Source organism: Pleurodeles waltl, chromosome 4_1 (genome assembly GCF_031143425.1).
Source record: "Pleurodeles waltl isolate 20211129_DDA chromosome 4_1, aPleWal1.hap1.20221129, whole genome shotgun sequence".
In the NCBI taxonomy this organism is placed as follows: domain Eukaryota; kingdom Metazoa; phylum Chordata; class Amphibia; order Caudata; family Salamandridae; genus Pleurodeles; species Pleurodeles waltl.
Window position 1 is genome coordinate 1,007,502,242 of NC_090442.1, and position 18,264 is coordinate 1,007,520,505.

At 47.1% G+C, this 18,264-nt stretch overlaps 1 protein-coding gene across 2 annotated transcripts in view; it reads left to right on the forward strand.

Moving 5' to 3' along the window:
* The window catches only part of CPED1 (cadherin like and PC-esterase domain containing 1), a 297,241-nt gene that overhangs the window by 198,581 nt on the left and 80,396 nt on the right, over nt 1-18,264 (forward strand). Inside the window, exon 10 of one of the 2 annotated variants that reach the window (XM_069229864.1) lies at nt 17,007-17,227. In XM_069229864.1, coding sequence (XP_069085965.1) covers nt 17,007-17,227 — 221 coding nt within the window. The remainder of the gene's footprint in view (nt 1-17,006; nt 17,228-18,264) is intronic. The other variant, XM_069229865.1, reaches the window with a different exon arrangement.

Consider the following 18,264-nt stretch of genomic DNA (forward strand, 5'->3'; position numbering starts at 1 on the left):
GGCGTACATCAAACTGGCATGTTCAGAGGCAGATTTATGGAAAATGGCGCTGCACCAAGTGCCGCGCCACTTTCCCTGTGCCCTTTAGCATCCCCTTACCGCCACAATGTGTGCGCTGTATTTAAAATATGGTGCACCATGACACAGGGAAGGGGTCAATCACGTCATTCTATGTGATGCTATTGATGTACTCTGTATGAGTAGCACCAAAATGTTGGCGCTACTCCTGCAGAGTACATAGGGGCCCATTCTAAATAATGGCATGCCCCCTTTTAATGCCTGCTCTGAGCAGGCGTTAAAAGTGGCAAAAAAAATGGCGCAAGGAAATCTTTTAGATTTCCTTGCGCCATTTTTTCAGCCCCCCTAATGGGGGAACGCCCCCCTTGCATATATTATGCCTGGCGCAGGCATAATGTGGCACAAGGGTTTGCAAAGTGGCACAATGCAAGCATTGCACCACTTTGTAAATATGGTGCATGGGAAATGCCACTTTAACGACACATTTGCATCAAAATAAATACCGCAAATGTGGCACAAGGGGGTGCTAGGGGCTCATATATATGCCCCTTCATCTACTTGTGAGTCCCTAGTAAAGTTGCATTACATGTACCCAGGGCCTGTAAATTAAATGCTACTAGTGGCTCTGCAGCATTTTTCGTGCCACCCACTTACGTGGCCCTTTAAACTTGTCCTCGGCCTGCCATTGCAGCCTGTGTGTGCAGCGTTTAACTGTTATTTACACCTGACAAGATAAACCTCTTGCCAGACACAAACCTTCCTTTTTAATCCATATAAGGTCAACTTTATGGTAAGCCCTACATAACCTAGAGTGTATTTAACAAGTTGGACATGTACTTTTAAGTTTTGCATGTCCTGGTAGTGGAACATGACTAAATTTGTTTTCCACTTCTCTGAGGCATATACCTCCCATAGGATAAGATTGGATTAACATTTTACATTTAATAAGTGCTAACTTTTGATTGGGAACATGAAAACCATTTGTGTTTGATGTCTTAGAAATGGTAATAAAAGTCCCCTTTATTGGTAAAGTTGGATTTTAAGTTATAATTTTGAAAATGACTCTGGCATTTTCCTGCCCTAACGATTTTGTGCCTGTAGCCTGATTCTGTGTCACATGACTGGGTTAGTTGGTAGTTGAACTTTATTTATTCCTCCCAGACAGCCACACAATAGAGGGATTAGGTATGCTTGGATAGGCCATCAGCTGACAGGATGGGGGGGGGGGCTATTCAGTTACAAGCCCCACTTGTAACTGAATAGGGTGTGCCCTGTCTTCACAAAAAGGACTTGTCACCACTGCATTGTTCATGTAGCCAGCTTGGAGCCAGGACAGGGGAAGTAGAAAACGTAAAGGACTTCAAAAGGAATTCTGTAGAAACTTCTACTTCAAAGTGGGCACCAGATATAAATATCGGACCCTCAGACCCAACTCTCCAGCACACTTCCGGACCTGTGGATACTACAGAAAAAGCACTGCATTGCTTCTTTTGCTGCCAGAATGACTCCCAGTCTGCTGCCCTGCTACTCTGCTGCTCTGTGGCCTGCTGTGGTGCTTGCTGTGAAGGAAGACCGAAACTGCACCCTTCATCCGAGGCTCCAAGAGTCTGCAGACTACCCTGCTTGTTAGACCTGACAGCCTTAGGGTGGTCACCCTCAACTTTTTTTTCCTGCTTCCCTCCACTTTTTGACACTATTTCTGCTGGTTTTAGGATTCACTTAATGACTGATAACCAGTGCTAAAGTGCTCATGCTCTCTCCCTTAAAACATGGTGACATTGACTCATACCCAGTTGGCTTATTTAATTTACTTATAAGTCCCTAGTGAAGTGCACTACATGTGCTCAGGGCCTGTAGATTAAATGCTACTAGTGGGCCTGCAGCACTGATTGTGCCACCCACATAAGTAGCCCCATAACCATGTCTCAGGCCTGCCCTTGCAAGTTCTGTGTGTGCAGTTTCACTGCCAATTGGACTTGGCATTTAAAAGTACTTGCCAAGCCTTAAACTCCCCTTTTTCTACATATAAGTCGCCCCTGAGGTAGGCCTTAGGTAACCCATAGGGCAGGGTGCTATCTAAGTAAAAGGCAGGACATGGACATATGTGTTCTATAAGTCCTGGTAGTGTAAAACTCCTATATTTGTTTTACACTGTTGTGAGGTCTGCTCCTTTCATAGGCTAACACTAAGGGTACCCTCAAAAACTGTTTGATTAGTAGATTCCAATTAGAAAGGGGTTAACAGGTCATATCTAGTATGGCCAGAATGGTAAAACAAAATCCTGCTGATTGGTGAAGTTGGATTTTATATTACTATTTTAGAAATGCCACTTTTAGAAAGTGAGCATTTCTCTGCACTTAAAACCTTCTGTGCCTTACAATCCACATCTGGGCTGGGCTGGTTGACAGCTCCCTTGTGCATTTGACCCAGACAACCACAAACACAGGATGCTCAGTCACACATCTGCATACTGAATGGGTCTTCTTGGGCTGGAAGGGTGGAGGGCCTTACACTTACATTTCAAAGGACAGTGGCCTGCCATCACACAATGGACTGCCAAACCCCCTACTGGGATCCTGGCAGACAGGATTGTACTGAAAGGGGACCTTGTGCACTTCTAAGCCACTCTTTGAAGTCTCCCCCACCTCAAAGGCACATTTGGGTATATAAACTGGGTCCCTGACCCTAACAACTCAGACATTTCTTGACAAGATACCTACTGGGCAAGAAACTCTGAACCAGAACCTGCAACCTGCTAAGAGAAGCTGCCTGGCTGCCCAAAGGATTCACCTGGTTGCTTTGCTGTAAATGACTGCTGTCTTGCTGTTGTCCTGCTGTCTTGCTGCCCTCTGGCTCTGCTGAGACTTGCTATACAAGGGCTTGGATTGAGCTTGCCTCCTGTTTCTTGAAGTCTCAGAACCAAAAAGACTTCATCTCTGCAAAGAACTCCTTGTGCTGGGAAAATCTAAGCACAGCCTGCCGGAATCAACGCACAGCCTGCTCTGCAGTGAGAAAATGACCGCATAGCCGAACTGGAATAACGCAGCACGACTCCCTGAGTGGAGATCGACGCAGCGTGTGCATTACAACCGGAACTTCGACGCACGGCCCACTAGATCGACGCATCACCAAGCCAGAACTGCACAGCCTGACTTCCCGCAAGAGGAATCGACGCAGCACCTGCTGTGCACTAGAAATTTCCACGCATCACCCACCGGATCCCCGCAGCTCCTGTGACTTTGTCCTGCACGGCCAGGATTTCTACGCATCGTCCTCGCGGCGTCCAAATACCCAGGAACCCGAAGAAGATCCAAGTCTGCGCACCGGAAATCGACACAAAGCCCTTGCTGCATGGAAAAACATCAACATATCGTCTATGTGCACCCGGAGAAACCGACGTACACCTCCCCGTTTTCCACACAGCTGCGCTCGCAAGAGACCATTGTTGTTTTTTAAGAAGTAAGGACTCTATCATTACAAAAGTGATATTTCAACTTGTATTTATCTTATCTTGATCGTTTCGACCTCAACCTACTCAGATAAATATTCTATATTTTTCTAAACCAGCGTGGTGTACTTTTGTGGTGTTTATACTGTGTTATTGCATGATTTATTGCACAAATATTTTACACATTGCCTCCTAATTTAAGCCTGACTGCTCAGTGCCGAACTACCAGAGGGTGGGCACTGGATAATTTGGATTGTGTGTGACTTACCCTGACTAGAGAGAGGGTCCTTGCTTAGACAGGGGGTATCCTGGCTGCCAACCTAAGACCCTATTTCTAACACTCCTGTTTTGAGCAACAGAAACATAACAAGCTTCAGAGGTATGCTGCACCTGCTTATCCGACCTGCGGCCTGGACCTGTGACTGGAAAAGCAACTGGACCTGCCTGAGCTCTGCTGCCCTCTACTGGAGTAAGTTGCTGACCCCCAAGAGGTGCCCCTCAGGTCCCAGACCCTTGGTGTGGCCTGAGTTGAGCTCTTTTCCAAAGAAAAGGAAAAATCCTGAAGTTTTGGGCTCTTCGTCAGTGCAAACGGGTCAGTTCGCATCAAGATCTTGCTGGTGCCTGCCAATGTGAAGTTCTGGTAAACCACACTCTTTGTGGCATAGCAACTGCCAATGACGGCCAACAGCAAGAGATCCTTACTTCGAGATACAGCATCAACAGCTTGTGGTGAACACCAACACGAAGCTCCAGCAACAACTGTCCGCAACGCCCGATATGATCTTCGCGCTACAACAATGATGTTCCTCGGTGCCCAGCCTGGTCTTCATGATACATCAACAACCATCTGCGATACTCTCTGTGTGCCTTGCAGCTCATTCCACCACAAGCAGAACTGTTTGCGCTGACCTCTGAAGGTAAGTCTTTCAGTTGAACTAACGTGGTTCCTGTATCTGGAACATGCTTCATGGCGGTCGGCCTAAACTTGGGATTTTCACCTGGTCTTGCACGACCAGATAACTGTGGACGGCACTTTGTGCTTTTAGGTGTGTTACTTACCTAAAAAAACATTCATATCTCCGGTCCTACTGATAAGATTCTTGTCATTTTGCTGCCAAATACTTACTACATTTTACTCTAATTTCATAAATTGGTGTGGGATTTTTCTTGTGCTGTGTTTTCACTTTATTTATTTTGAAATTCTGCATAAATACTCTACACATCGCCTCTGAATTAAGCCTGACTGCTTTTGTGCCAAGCTACTAGAGGGTTAAGCACTGGTTAATTTGGGTTTGCGTGTGTTTCACCCTGACGGAGACTGTGGTTTCTGCTTGAGTATGGTTTTTCTCCCCCTTCAACCAGTACACCACATTTCCAAAATTGGTGTTCCGCAGAAAAATTTGGACTTGTGTTTTTGCAGTACCATACAGTAATTTTGTGTTACACTAGATAAATAAATTTGATATAATTTCAAGTTTATTTTAAATTCTTCCTCATTTGCCATTTTGCTTTTCCCAAATTCCCTCTCATTTTACTTGACTGTTGTACAATACACCACACCTGCAAGGATGGAGTTTGAGCTTGCCAACGTGGATGCCTGCATTGTGGTTGAGCACATGGGGTTCCGCAAGGAGTGGGGACTTCCAGCTAAGATCAACACCAGAAAACTGGAGCTCGAGATTCAAAAGGTGTCAAAAGCTTGGGCAGAAGTCCGTCAGTCACTGGTTACAGCAACAGAAGGGGATGATGGTGTGGAAAGGCAAGGTGAGGACCTGGATCCCAGTCCTGAGATGCAGCATTCAACTGAGGGGGATGACTTCTCTCCTGAATTGGAACTCCTTGCCAGAGGATACAGCAGAGTGTCTTCTCAAGGTCTGTCTCCAGAGGAGCCTAGGGATAGGAAGGCAGAGAGGGAGTTTCTGCTGTAGATTGATAAACTCAAGATAAAGGAGAGGAAGGCACAGAGTGAAAGAACCTTGGAGGAAAATAAACTATCAATGGAGAAAAGGGAATGACCCATGGGCTAAGTCTCAGGGAGCTGGAGATCAGAGCTAAACAAGTGGAGTCCAAAAATTTCTGGTGACAGTGTACTTTCAATGCTCTCTGGAGACAAGAGGGACCACTTTGCAAAGGATGTGGTGCCTACCTTTGTTGTGAGAGATGACATCGACAAGTCGTATGAAGCCTATGAGGTTGCTCTAAAGATTAATAGGGTCCCTGAGGAGGGCTGGGGGGCATTCTCTGGAGGCAGATACTTAGTAAAACAAAGGAGACCCTACTTGCCCTACCGAAGGCCACCCATGTCAGGAAGTATGGCCTCATCCCAGAAAAGTACAGGCAGAAGTTTAGGGGCAGCCAGAAGCTGCCAAATCAGTCTTCGCTGGATTGTGTAGATTCCTTTTGCAAGGTACTGGATGGTTGGGTGATGGGCAGTAAAGTAAAGGATTACCAGTGGCTGTTCAATTTGGTGGCAAGAGAGCACATGTTTAGTCTTTGTTTTGCAGCTGTGTGCCAACAGCTGACTAATAGCAAGCCCACTAACCCCAGAGAGTTTGTCAAGGACGCAGACCACTGACTCAGCACCAGGGTCCACAAGAAGGTATCTGGAGGATCAACACAAGGGTGGGCAGGGTCCACACTGGAGCAAGGGTGCGGAAGACAAAAATATAAACATGTGATCTAAAGGTTCCCAAAATAATTCCACAGTGCAGGATCAGAAGAAAAGTAAGTTTCCTGATCATAAGTCATCAGGGAAGTTCACTTCTAAGTGCTATGAGTGCCAACAGATTGGACACTTCAAGGTTGATGCCAAGTGTTCCAAGTGGGAACAGCCCCTCACTGATGGGCAGACACTGAGGCTATCTAGTGAAGAGCTTGGGGAGAAGATTGCCTCAATTAGTATGGGGGGTAGTGCAGAGGTTACATTAGTGACAGAGAGATGGTACTAAAGGCCTTTATGCCTAGCAACACTAAAAAGTAACAGCAGTGGGTCACGAGAGATTGCACTCTCTGAGAGACACAGGAGCCAGCATGGCAACCATCTATGTCATCTTGTTTCATCAAAGCAGGTAGGTCCGAATGTAGTCCGACAGGTTTTAGTAGCCGACAATTATCAAGTGGCTCTGGTTCCCTTTGAATGGCAGGGGGATCTCAGGTTCCTTGAGGGTAGCTGTGAGTTCATCCATGCCTGTGGATTGCCTGCCTGCTTGATAATGACCTGGAGCACACCATCTGGAAAGAGGTGGAGCTCTGGTCCCACCTGAGGTGTTGGGGTTGCCTGAGTGGGTGTGCCTGACCACACGGTCCATGGCCGCGTGAGAGGGTAGTCAGGAGGACCTGGAGCCTGGATGAATAGCCCAAGAACCTGTCAAGAAGAGGAAAGCCAAGGGGTGTGGAAAACCTGCTCTAGAAAGTCCCACGGTCAGGAGGAGGTGCAGCCTGAGGGCAAAGCTCTGGAACCTACAGGAGAGGACATTGCCATCCTGGAAAATGTATGTGAACTGACCAATTGGCAGAAAGAAAGCGGTACCACAATGGAGGAGCTCTGCAGAGCGCAGAAGGAGTGCCCTACTCTTTAGGGCCTACAGAGGCAAATCGAGGCCCACGCAACTGGAGACATCTCTGGTGATCACCTGATATACTGGGAGAATGGTCTTTTGTTTAGTGAGCCTAAGGTTCCTGTGCGTGGTGCAGCCCATGTGTTAGTGGTTCCCCAGTGGTACAAGACCTTCCTACTGGAGCTGGCTCATGATGTTCATTTGGCAGGTCATCTTGGGCAGGACAAGACCTTTGGCAGGCTTGTCACCCACTTTTATTGGCCCAGGGTGAAGATGACCTCCGATGCATTCTGCAGGTCTTGTCCCACCTGCCAGGCCAGTGGGAAGTCAGGAGAGAAGTGCAAGGCCTGTTGGCGGTGCTTCCGTCATTTTAACCCTGGCGGTCTCGGACCGCCAGGGTCAAAATGACCCCCATGATCTGACCACGGTTTTAACTTCATTTCAGTATACATAAAATCCATTTGGGATGAGTGTAGAGTTATGTAAAAAGACCCTTAGATCATGATCATGGGCCTGTCAGAGCCCTTGAGACAGAAGTGAAACACCCTCTTGCCATGTCTGCTGTTTGCGTACACGGAGGTACAGCAAAATGAGTTGGATTCAGCCTCTTTGAACATCCATATGGGCACCCTGTCAAAGGACCTCTGAGCCTGATCAAGGAGGGATGGGAGTAATCTCCAAAGAGAGCCCCTCATGATGTGGTCTGCTACATGCTGGCCCTCTGTACCCAGATGAAGTTTTTCTGGAGGAGCGTGAAGGTTAACTTGATAACTGGAAGCCAGCCAGGAGCTTTTAAAACAATGGTATGACCAGAAGTTCACTCTGGTTGAATTTCAGCCCGGCTAAAAAGTGTGAGTGATGGAATCTGTGGAGCCTGGGCCCGAGAGACCAATGGTCTGGGCCCTATAAGGTTAAAGAGCTCAAGGGGGATGTCACATACTTAGTAGATTTCAAGACCCCCAGGGACCCATTACAGGTTCTGCATGTCAATTGCCTCAAGCCCTAATTCAAGAGGTCCACAGTTACCCTGCTCCTGGTCACAGATGATGGAGTGGAAGAGGAGAGAGAACTTCTCACTGGCCTCCTTACCCCCAAAGAGCAGGATGGGTCAGTGGAGGGTGTCAACCTCTCCCCTCCCCTAACCTGACCCTAGAGCAACAGAGGAACTCCAAGTGTTGGGAAATTTTGCCTTTCTTGTTTCCCTAACCCCAGGGCTCGCTACATGTCTACCCATGATATTGACACTGGGGACAGTTTTCCTGTGCAGATTGAGCTCTAAAGGCTATCTGACAGGTGAGAGCCAGCAAAAAGGAGGAATTCTCTAAATTGTTGGAGCTAGGAGTAATTGAGCCCTCAAGCAATCTTTGGTCCAGACCAGAGGTGCTGGTCTTCAAGGCTACCCCTCCAGGTCCCACCCCTGAACTCAGTTTCTGCATGGATTGTCAGGGGCTCAATGCAGTCACTAAGACTGATGCATACCTCATCCCCCGAGCTGACTAGCTCATTGATCAATTTGGTGCTACTAAGTTCCTCAGCGGATGGTACAGGCAGATAGCCTTAACTGAGGCGACCTAAGAGAGGTCTGTTTTTTCTACTTTGGAAGGTCACTTTTAATTTTGGATGATGGGTTGAAGATCGCTCCTGCCACCTTCTAGAGGTTGTTCAATCAGTTCCTGGATGGGTTGGAGAACTTCAGTAGTGCCTACCTAGACAACATTGCAGTCATCAGTTCTAGCTGGGAGGACTACCTGTGCCACCTCAGAACAGTGCTTTGGGCTCTGCATAGATGAGGTCTGACTCTCAAGGCCAGTATGTGCCAGATAGGGAAGGGTTCAGTGATTTATGGTAGGAGGCAAGGAGCAGCCCCTCCGGGCCAAAATTCAGAGCATTCTGGCTTGGGAACCCCCCAAGATCCAGAGGTGAAGGCCTTTTAGGTTTTAATCAATTTTCAATTAGAAAACTGACAGACATTTGGAAAGTTATATTGCTCAAAAACACAAAATAGTTTGGACTAAACTAGCTCTCATCTAACCTGGAAGATGTTAATACGTATATAAGTATTATTCTTTTCATAATAGTCCTCAATATTTAGAAGCTGAAAAAACTTTAGATTATAAACCAAAATAATATATAAGGATGCAGCGCCTCAGTCAAGAAAGCATCAACCTCCAAATTGTACTGGGATTCTTTTTGTGATCTAGTGCCATTCAGTTTATAAAATCTACAACTGTTTTAAAACAGTTCTGTATCCTGTTTAAGTACTCAGTTAAAGACACCTATTTGCAATCAAACACAGTAGTAGGGATGAAAGCTGATAGAGGGAGAAGTACAGTCTTGAGAGGAGAGGTTGCCCATTTAAAACGGAGATCTGGGGGGCAGGTGTACTAAGATACTAGTTGCTGAAAGTGGTTGCAAATTGCGACTCTGAAATTTTTTACCCATATGTTAATATGCTAACCGTCCATGCATATCTTAGCATAACGTTTTTTTTAAAAAGCTGCCTGATTTCTGTAATGGAAACATGGATGCTATAAAATGAATGTACTCAGTTTTAAAAAACTTTTGGAAGAGTTGGTAGTGGTCCTCTGGATCACTGCCTACTCCCACTGAAGCAGCCACCCTAATTCACAAAGGAGCAGGGTTCCAAAATAAATCCCTTCCCTCTGCTTGGGTGTTGGTAACTTATCAATGGTTTACAAACAGAAACATGGCCACAAATAATTGATAAATATGGTGCCGATTCGGTATTTGTAATAGACTGCAAAAAGATGTCCCTTCCAAAAACTGAATGGACATTTATTTTTCAAATCCATTTTAGGAGTCCATAAAACGTTACCAACTCCTAAAATGGGTTTAGTTCATGTGAAATATGTTTTAGCAGTCATAAAACATCTGATTTAGCTAATCGGAGGGTTTGCAACAATTGCAAAGTTTAGTACATCTGCCCATTGGTTCTGTCCCTTGCTTTTTTGCTTTTTCACTGGACAAAAATCCTACAATTCTGGCCAAATCAATTAGGACCTGGTTACCATTAGAGAATTAACTTCCAATTTATGTCAAACTGTAATTTGCATACAAATTGAAATTCGAAGTTGAGTGCTATTATTGAATCGGATACATAGCCTGTTGGGAAATACCCTATAAGGTAAATACTGCATAGGGTAATTACTTCTCCACAATTTTCCTCGAACATTTCCCCAAGAAAAACTTAGGAACATTTATCTGAGGAAAGTGGCCGAAAAAAAGGTAAAACATGTTGTAATGAATATAGAAAAACATGGGTCTTGTGTATTAAGTCTTAAGTCTTATTCCATCCTGTTCAATGCATAGTAGATGGTATTTACAGCACTTTGCAAATTTCCCTCCCCAGGGTAAACTTATTTACTGGATGCTTCAGTTACCACCCATTTCCCCACTACTTGTAATCAGGGCCTCACTTGTGTAATGGAAGTCTGTGCAGTGTAATTCTGTAATGAAAATATGTATAAGGCAAGTTTATAAAACTAAACTTGATGTACATGATTTCCTCACCTCCCCCTATTTAGTATTACTTTGAAATAAGGGATCCGAAGAGAATCTTTCAAATGAACATTTTCTAAATAATCGATGCATACCTATATTGATATTTAAAAATATATGGATTAGACCCCAGTACAAGTGTGAGATCCCTAATCAATTAGACCCCTAATCAATTACAGAAGATGGCAAGTGGTGATCTAAGAGATTTACAGCTGTAGTCATTTGTTTTTTCAATTGCGTTATTACAAGCATCACTATCTCCTAGTGTAAACATATGAGATTTGAGTGCAGTAGTACTGACTGCCCCCTAATTCCTCATTTTTTCAGGGGAACCGCTCAGTACAAGTTGGAATTTTGTGGTATCCCTTTTTAACCAACACCACTGTTATCGGTTCAGAGTTTGTGAATACTGGATCTATATCCACGCACCCCTCACCTCATAATGAGGAACTGTAATGAAACACCTCTTGTTTTTGTGCTTTGTCTTTAGTAAAAAAAAAGGGCCATCTTCCCCCTGACCTTTCAATATATAGGAATAATTGGTAACTCCTTGGAAAGGACTCAGGCTCAGGGAAAGACCAGAAACACGACTAAACACGCAAGGTCCCTTACTCTCCTTAAGCAAACAACTCAACTCAACATCACATCACACCTGCAAAGCTGCCTTCTAATGGACAAGACTGAGCACTAACCCCCTACCAAGACGGATTCAGTATCTCCCTCCCTAACTCCTTGGACCTTTCCTATTTCCCCTAAACTCCAAATTGACGTGTTCCTACCTCACTCTTGGTGGTGTAAAGTGAAGGCCGGGATTAACAATAGGTCCTCTCTGTAGCTCAGTGGATCTGCGTATGCAAATTTCAATGGACATAGTGTAAAAGATAGACAAATCTGCTGCTAACACAGCTCTTCTTTCTGTCAATGAAAGAAAGTGTTGTGGAAACAGGTTGTCTCAATGCATTCAATGACCCCACAGAGGCTTTCAAAATAGGACAGCAGTTTGAGACTGCATTTGGGCAGTGACTGGGAATCTGCACTATTTGGCAATTGTTTGATAGACTGTATTGTGTTATTTTGTGCTTTGTTACATTATACCCATTTTTATGGTCACATTCTGTCATTGGTAGGGCTCTGCAGTGCCGTTCAGCTGTGGTAGGTTCTCACAGCTTACCATGATTTTATGCAGGCATCATGCAGACAGGGATCTGCTGTTGTTTGTGAAGCGTAATGAGTAGTAACCTGCGTGAGAATATCTCAGGCTTCTTTGTTGATAATGTATGGGATTATAAGTTTGTTGAATGTGGCCGAAGGTCTAGCCAGCGTGCCTCCATTCTTAATGGGTTATCTAACATTGCGCAGTGCCAGCAGGGTAATATGTAGATGAGTTTGTGGTGCTGTGGGTCACTGAAATCCCTTTTCTGAGATTTCTGGACTATGTTGAGTAGGCGCTGTACGGTCTATTTAGATATGTACTGTTGTTCTAGGTTAAGGGTATGGTAGCTGCTGTTGTGGGCAGCTGTCTGATATCCACCTAGGTGGCAAATGTATACCAAGTTGGATGCACATAAGAAGTCCTCTGTAACCAGTTGTGTGGTAATTTTGTGTGCTGTTATTTCCTGGCAAAGGCAAATGGAGCTCAGTGATACACAATTATATGGTGTGTCCCCACACAGTGTTAGTTGTACAGAGTTCTGTCTAGCATGCTCCAAAGGTTGTTTTGTTAGCGTTGAGTTCTGTCATGTCCTCATGACAGTATATAAGGTAGTATATATACACGGTAGTACTGGTATGAGGTTCCGGACAGTGGTTTTGTTGGCAGTCTTGAATGGTTTACCAATGATTTTTGGTGCTTCAAAATTTGAAAAGCCCAAAGTAACAGGACCCCTCCTATTAGGATACAAGTTCTCTCACCTGCCGCTGTGGCATGCTTCATCACTGGGACCTACTCCTTGTTGGGTGGGGGTGCAATACATCTTGGAGCTCCTTACGGAGGTCTTTTACACCAAAATTCAAACCGGAATGACTTCTTGAGCTCCCTCATCTGGGGATTCTCTTTCCTTGTTTTGAGGGATAGTGATGGACGATGGTGAAAAGAAAGGAATTGGTTAAAATTACCTAGGAAAAAGTCTAATGTAAGGTACTTATTAGTGGTTGACTTCCTTGGTAAGATTCAAAACAGGAGTACATGCACTGCACATAATCATCCCCTGACCTGCTTTTAAGGTCTGGGATAGCCCCTCACCCCGCCCTAGCTGCTGCCGTAAGTTCTAGGCCCTCCACCACCCGCCTGCACCTCATCCCTGGTGTCTAGTGGGGTCCGTATGTAATGTGAGTATGTTCTTGTTACCGCTCGTATTCTTTTTCTTTTATTGACATTTTGTGTGTTCTTGTTACCGCTCATATTCTTTTGTTTTTGTTGCCATTTCTGTGCTTGTTCCAAATTTTGTCCGCTTGCTCTCCCCCTCCCGCCAGTTTTCGGCTCCTCTGAGCTGTCCGTTTCCCGCTGCTGCATCCCTGTGGCCCCGCCCCCCTCACGCCCCCATTCGCCCTCACCACCCGGATCCCAGCTGCTCCTCCCTCCCACCTCCCCTTCTTAATGGTGGCTGCATGCAGCGGGCGCGCCAGAGGCAAGCGCCAGTCCCCCTGTCCCTTGCGCCCCCCCTCATACTCACCAGACGCTGCTACACGGCCCACGAACTCCACGCCCTCAACTCTGGCCGCTCCACCGCCTGTGTCCTAGCCACCCTGAGGCACATCCATGGACCCTTCTCCTGCCGGATGTGCAACTTCACCTCTACTCAAGCCACCAAGCACGCAACAGCTCCACCCACAACAACCACCTCAGCTGCATCCTCCTCAACACCCGCTCCGTCCACAAGCACGCCATCGAACTTTGGGGCCTTCTCACCTCAACCTCCCAGACATCACCTTCCTCACCGAAACATGGATGACCCCCTCCTCGGAACCCGACATCGCCATGGCCATCCCGGAAGGCTATAAAATTACCAGCAGAGACCGCACCAACAAACTGGGAGGAGGAATCGCCATACTCTACAAGAGCACCATCAGGATCTCAACCAACACCCTTGACACCATCGATGCCACCGAACACCTGCACTTCCAGATTCACGTCAACACCACCCTCAGAGGAACCCTTGTCTACAGACCCCCAGGCCCCGACCTCAGTTCTGCGACACCTTCGCCGACACAATCAGCACCCACGCCCTCGCCTCTACGGACTACATGCTCCTTGGCAACCTGAATTTTCACCTAGAGAACACCAACGACAGCAACTCCTCAGCCTTGATCGCCAACCTCGCCAACCTCGGTCTCAAACAACTCGTCACAACGCCCACCCGCTCAGACGGCCACACACTCAACCCCATCTTCTCCAACAGCAGCCACATCACCTTCACCCATACCACCGAGCTCCACTGGACCGACCACTGCTGTGTCCACTTCTCCTTCCAGAAACCTCCTCATCACCACCAGCAACGGACCCCTTGCTGCAGCTGTAACAAGATCTCGAAGGACCAACTGATCTCCACCCTCGCCCACGCCCTGCCACCCAACACCAGCGACCCCAACACCACCGCCCTCAACCTCAAGCAATGGCTAGACGACTGCACCAACACCCTCGCTCCATTTAGGAAATCAACCAACACCCGTACCAGCAAGAAAGCACCCTAGTTCACCGCCGACCTTCAGGCCTCCAAACGGGAGTGCCGGAAAACCGAGCAGATTTGGCACCAAGGACAAACAGAGAGCAACCACGCCGCCCTCAAGACTGCCATCCGCAAGCATCACCAGCTCATCCGGACCACCAAAAGATCATTCTACAAAGAACGAATCGACAACAACGCACACAACAGCAAAGAGCTCTTCAGCATCATCAAAGAACTCACCAACCCCAAGTCCTGCTCCGTCGACTCCTCCCGCTCGCAAGACCTCTGCGACTCCCTCGCCACCTTTTTTCACTGCAAGATCACGAACATCCACAGCAGTTTTGCCTCCCCGATCCCCACAACCACCGCTGCCAACACCAACCCCAACGCACCCAACCACACCAACCTCCTGAGTGCCTGGACCCACACCAACGACGAGGACACCACCAAGACCATGAGCACCATCCACTCAGGATCACCTGCCAACCCTTGCCCTCACCATGTCTTCAATAAAGCCAGCCAAATTATTGCCCCCCAACTCCGTACAATCATCAACAGCTCCTTCGAGACATCCACCTTCCCGGAGAGCTGGAAACACGCTGAAGTAAACGCCCTGCTCAAAAAACCCAAGGCAGACCCCGAAGACCTCAAGAATTACCGGCCCATCGCCCTCCTCCCCTTTCCAGCGAAGGTCATCGAGAAGATAGGCAACAGGCAACTATCATGCTTCCTCCCAATCCGGCTTCTGCAAGAACCACAGCACCGAGACCGCTACCGATGACATCAGGATCGACAAAGGTGAAACCGTGGCCCTCAACCTCCTTGACCTCTCGGCAGCCTTCAATACCGTCTGTCACCAAACACTTCGCACACGCCTCCACGACGCTGGAATCTGCCACAAGGCCCTGGACTGGATCACATCCTTCCTTTCCGGCAGAACTCAGAGAGTCCGCCTCCATCCGTTCCTGTCGAAAGCCACCAAGACCATCTGCGGAGTACCCCAAGGATCCTCTCTCAGCCTTACCCTTTTCAATGTCTACATGTTGCCGCTCGCCAACATCGTCCGATCCCACAGCCTTAACATCGTCTCCTACGTGGACGACACACAACTGATCCTCTCACTACGAAGAACCCCCCCACCGCAAGACCAATCTCCACAACAGACTTCACGCCATCGCCAACTGGATGGAGGTAAGCCGCCTCAAACTGAACTCGGATAAGACTGAGATCCTCATCCTCGGCTCCAACAGATCAGCATGGGACGATTCCTGGGGGCCTGCCACACTAGGAGCCACTCCAACTCCCACCACCCACGCACGCAACCTCGGCTTCATATTGGACTCAACGCTTACCATGACCCAGCAAGTCAAAGCCATCTCATCCTCATGTTTCAACACCCTCGACATACTCCGCAAGACCTTCGGATGGATCCCCATTGAAACCAGAAGTACGGTCACCCACGCCCTCGTTAGCAGTAGACTGCACTACGGCAACGCACTCTATGCGGGAACAACGGGCAAGCTCCAGAGGAAACTTCAGCGCATTCAGAACGCCTCTGTACGCCTCATCCTTAACCTCCCTTGCCACAAACACATCTCAGCCCACCTCAGAGACCTTCACTGGCTCCCCGTCAACACGAGGATCATCTTCAAACTCCTGATCCACGCTCACAAGGCTCTCCACGACGCAGGCCCTGCCTACCTCAACGAGCGTCTCAGCTTCCACGTCCCCACCCGCCAGCTCTGATCCGCCAACCTCGCCCTCGCCGCCGTCCCCTGCTTCCACCGTGCCACAACCGGTGGCAGATCCTTCTCCCACCTCGCTGCAAAACCTGGAACTCACTCCCCGTCAACCTACATCTGACCCAGGACCTCCTGACCTTCAGGAAACATCTCAAGACCTGAGAGCAGTGGCACCCCCCCAGCGCCTTGAGACCTTATTGGGTGAGTAGCATGCTTAACAAATGATTGATTGATTGATTGATTGATCCATAGAATCTGGTTCATTCAACATTCCTCTTGCCTGGAAGGCCCCGTAGAGTCTGTGGCATTTATCAGAACCACTGTGAAAAAAGCACTAATCTAAGTATTTGGGGTTAATAAGAATTAAGTGCCGAAGGTGCTTCACATATATTATTATAAAAATACAAAAAGGAATAACTCACTTGAGTAATGGTTGGTAAATGGCACTACATCTAATAAAAGTTAAGGCTTCATGATGGACGGTGGCCTGGCAGTAACCAGTTAAAGGAGTATTTCTACTCATAGGATATGCCTGGAATCCACTTAGTTGAGAGCCTCTGCGTCTCCCAATAGGGACTAGGGGAAGTTTAACATTTTACTTGAGTGATCCTTCCAGACAGGGGGCTTTGGTGCTTTAGAAGGTCAATGAAGGCTGGTTCATATTGCTCATATCTGTGCAGTTCCTGGTTTCTGGATTTTCATATAAATGTGCACATGAGCATGTCCTGTAAACAAACTACAGGCAGAGGGTATAAAAGACTCATTTAGAGTTTTGCAGACAGGTTACTCCGTCACAAATGGATTTCCCATCTGTCTTATTGGAAGTGCTTTATATCCTGTGGCACTTGTATTAAGGCAGGTGGGATGTCTGCCATGTTTGTGATGGAGTACTCTAGATCAGGCTCTTAGTTTCCAGTGATTACGGCCTGCGTGCATGATGAAGGAATACAAACAGCCCTGGGTCTTATGTCAGATGTTTCTGGCTCTGAGAGGGAATGGTGGGGCTTTGAGCAGATCACCTCAATGTTTATGAAGTTATTATTTTCTGTATTAACAGGTACTCTTTATTGGGGATTCAACCAACAGAGGGATGATGTACTACTTGATTGAAAGAGTGAATAGTACCTTCCAGGAGTGGTACAAATTGCATGGCACCAAGTTCTACACAAACGTGAACAATGGCAAATCATTTATCAGTTACTCCTATTATCCACAGTTTTGGATCAATGCGAAGCACAGACCAACGTTTGAAAAGGCGCTAGAGCATCTTATATTCAGGTACTGACCAACTACCAGCGGATGTACTGCCATATCGGAATGCTCTTGCCCTAAAATGAGTAATGCTCTTTGTATTATTGAATTTAAACCAGTAATTGTGGTGCTGGAACCATTTTTAATGTGGGAGTGTAGACATCAATTAAGTAATCTGCAGACTGGAGTGATGCAGTGCTCCATGCACACACAGTCCCCGCTCCTTTGCAGTATGCTAAAACATCAAGGGCATGATGCCCTAAAAGTGAGACTACCATCCCTGGTTGGGAGTTTGGGAAATGAAACCTGGTGAAAGAAATACAGCACTTGGGAATTACTGGATCTGCAATATCGGGATTTACAGCTGAGTCTTATCTCATCAGGTGTCCGGTGACTCCAGTAATGAGTGCTTTAGGACTTGTAGTGTCATCCCCGCTAAGTATTTAAAGTATGCAAGTATTACTCTGGGCCCTCTCTTTGCCCATGTTCCTTCACTCCTCCCAAATGTCTGTGCCTTCTCATGTGCCTGCTACCTCTCCAGTTATGATTGTCCTGTGCATAATATGCCAAATGACCCTCAAAGGAAAATTATTTCCCTCCTTTTTGCTTACATGTTTCTCATACAAATTTCCTTTTCTGAACTACATTAAATGTACGTCTTCCCAGGCATTCTCTCCTACTGTGTGCACTCTAGGGCTTTCTCTTACAGTGTACACCTTCCTTTTTAGACTGTACCTTTCTCACTCATCTCGGTAAAATCGTAGGACCTTTATTTAAGTTTGGTGGACTGCATACTGCATGAGAAAATGGTGGCTACTCTGTCTGTTGTATTACAAGGGCCATAGGGCCTCAATACGAGTGTGGCGGTCTATAGACCACCACATACGCAGTGACAGTCCGGACCATCGCCAATCCGACGGTTCGGCTGCCACATTACAACCCTGGTGGTTAGACCGCCAGAGACTGCCAGCTCCACCAGGATCTTGGATCCCGGCCGTCTGGAGGTGGCAGAGGTCCTAATCTGCCAGGGCAGTGCTGCAAACAGCACTGCCGAGGGGATTACG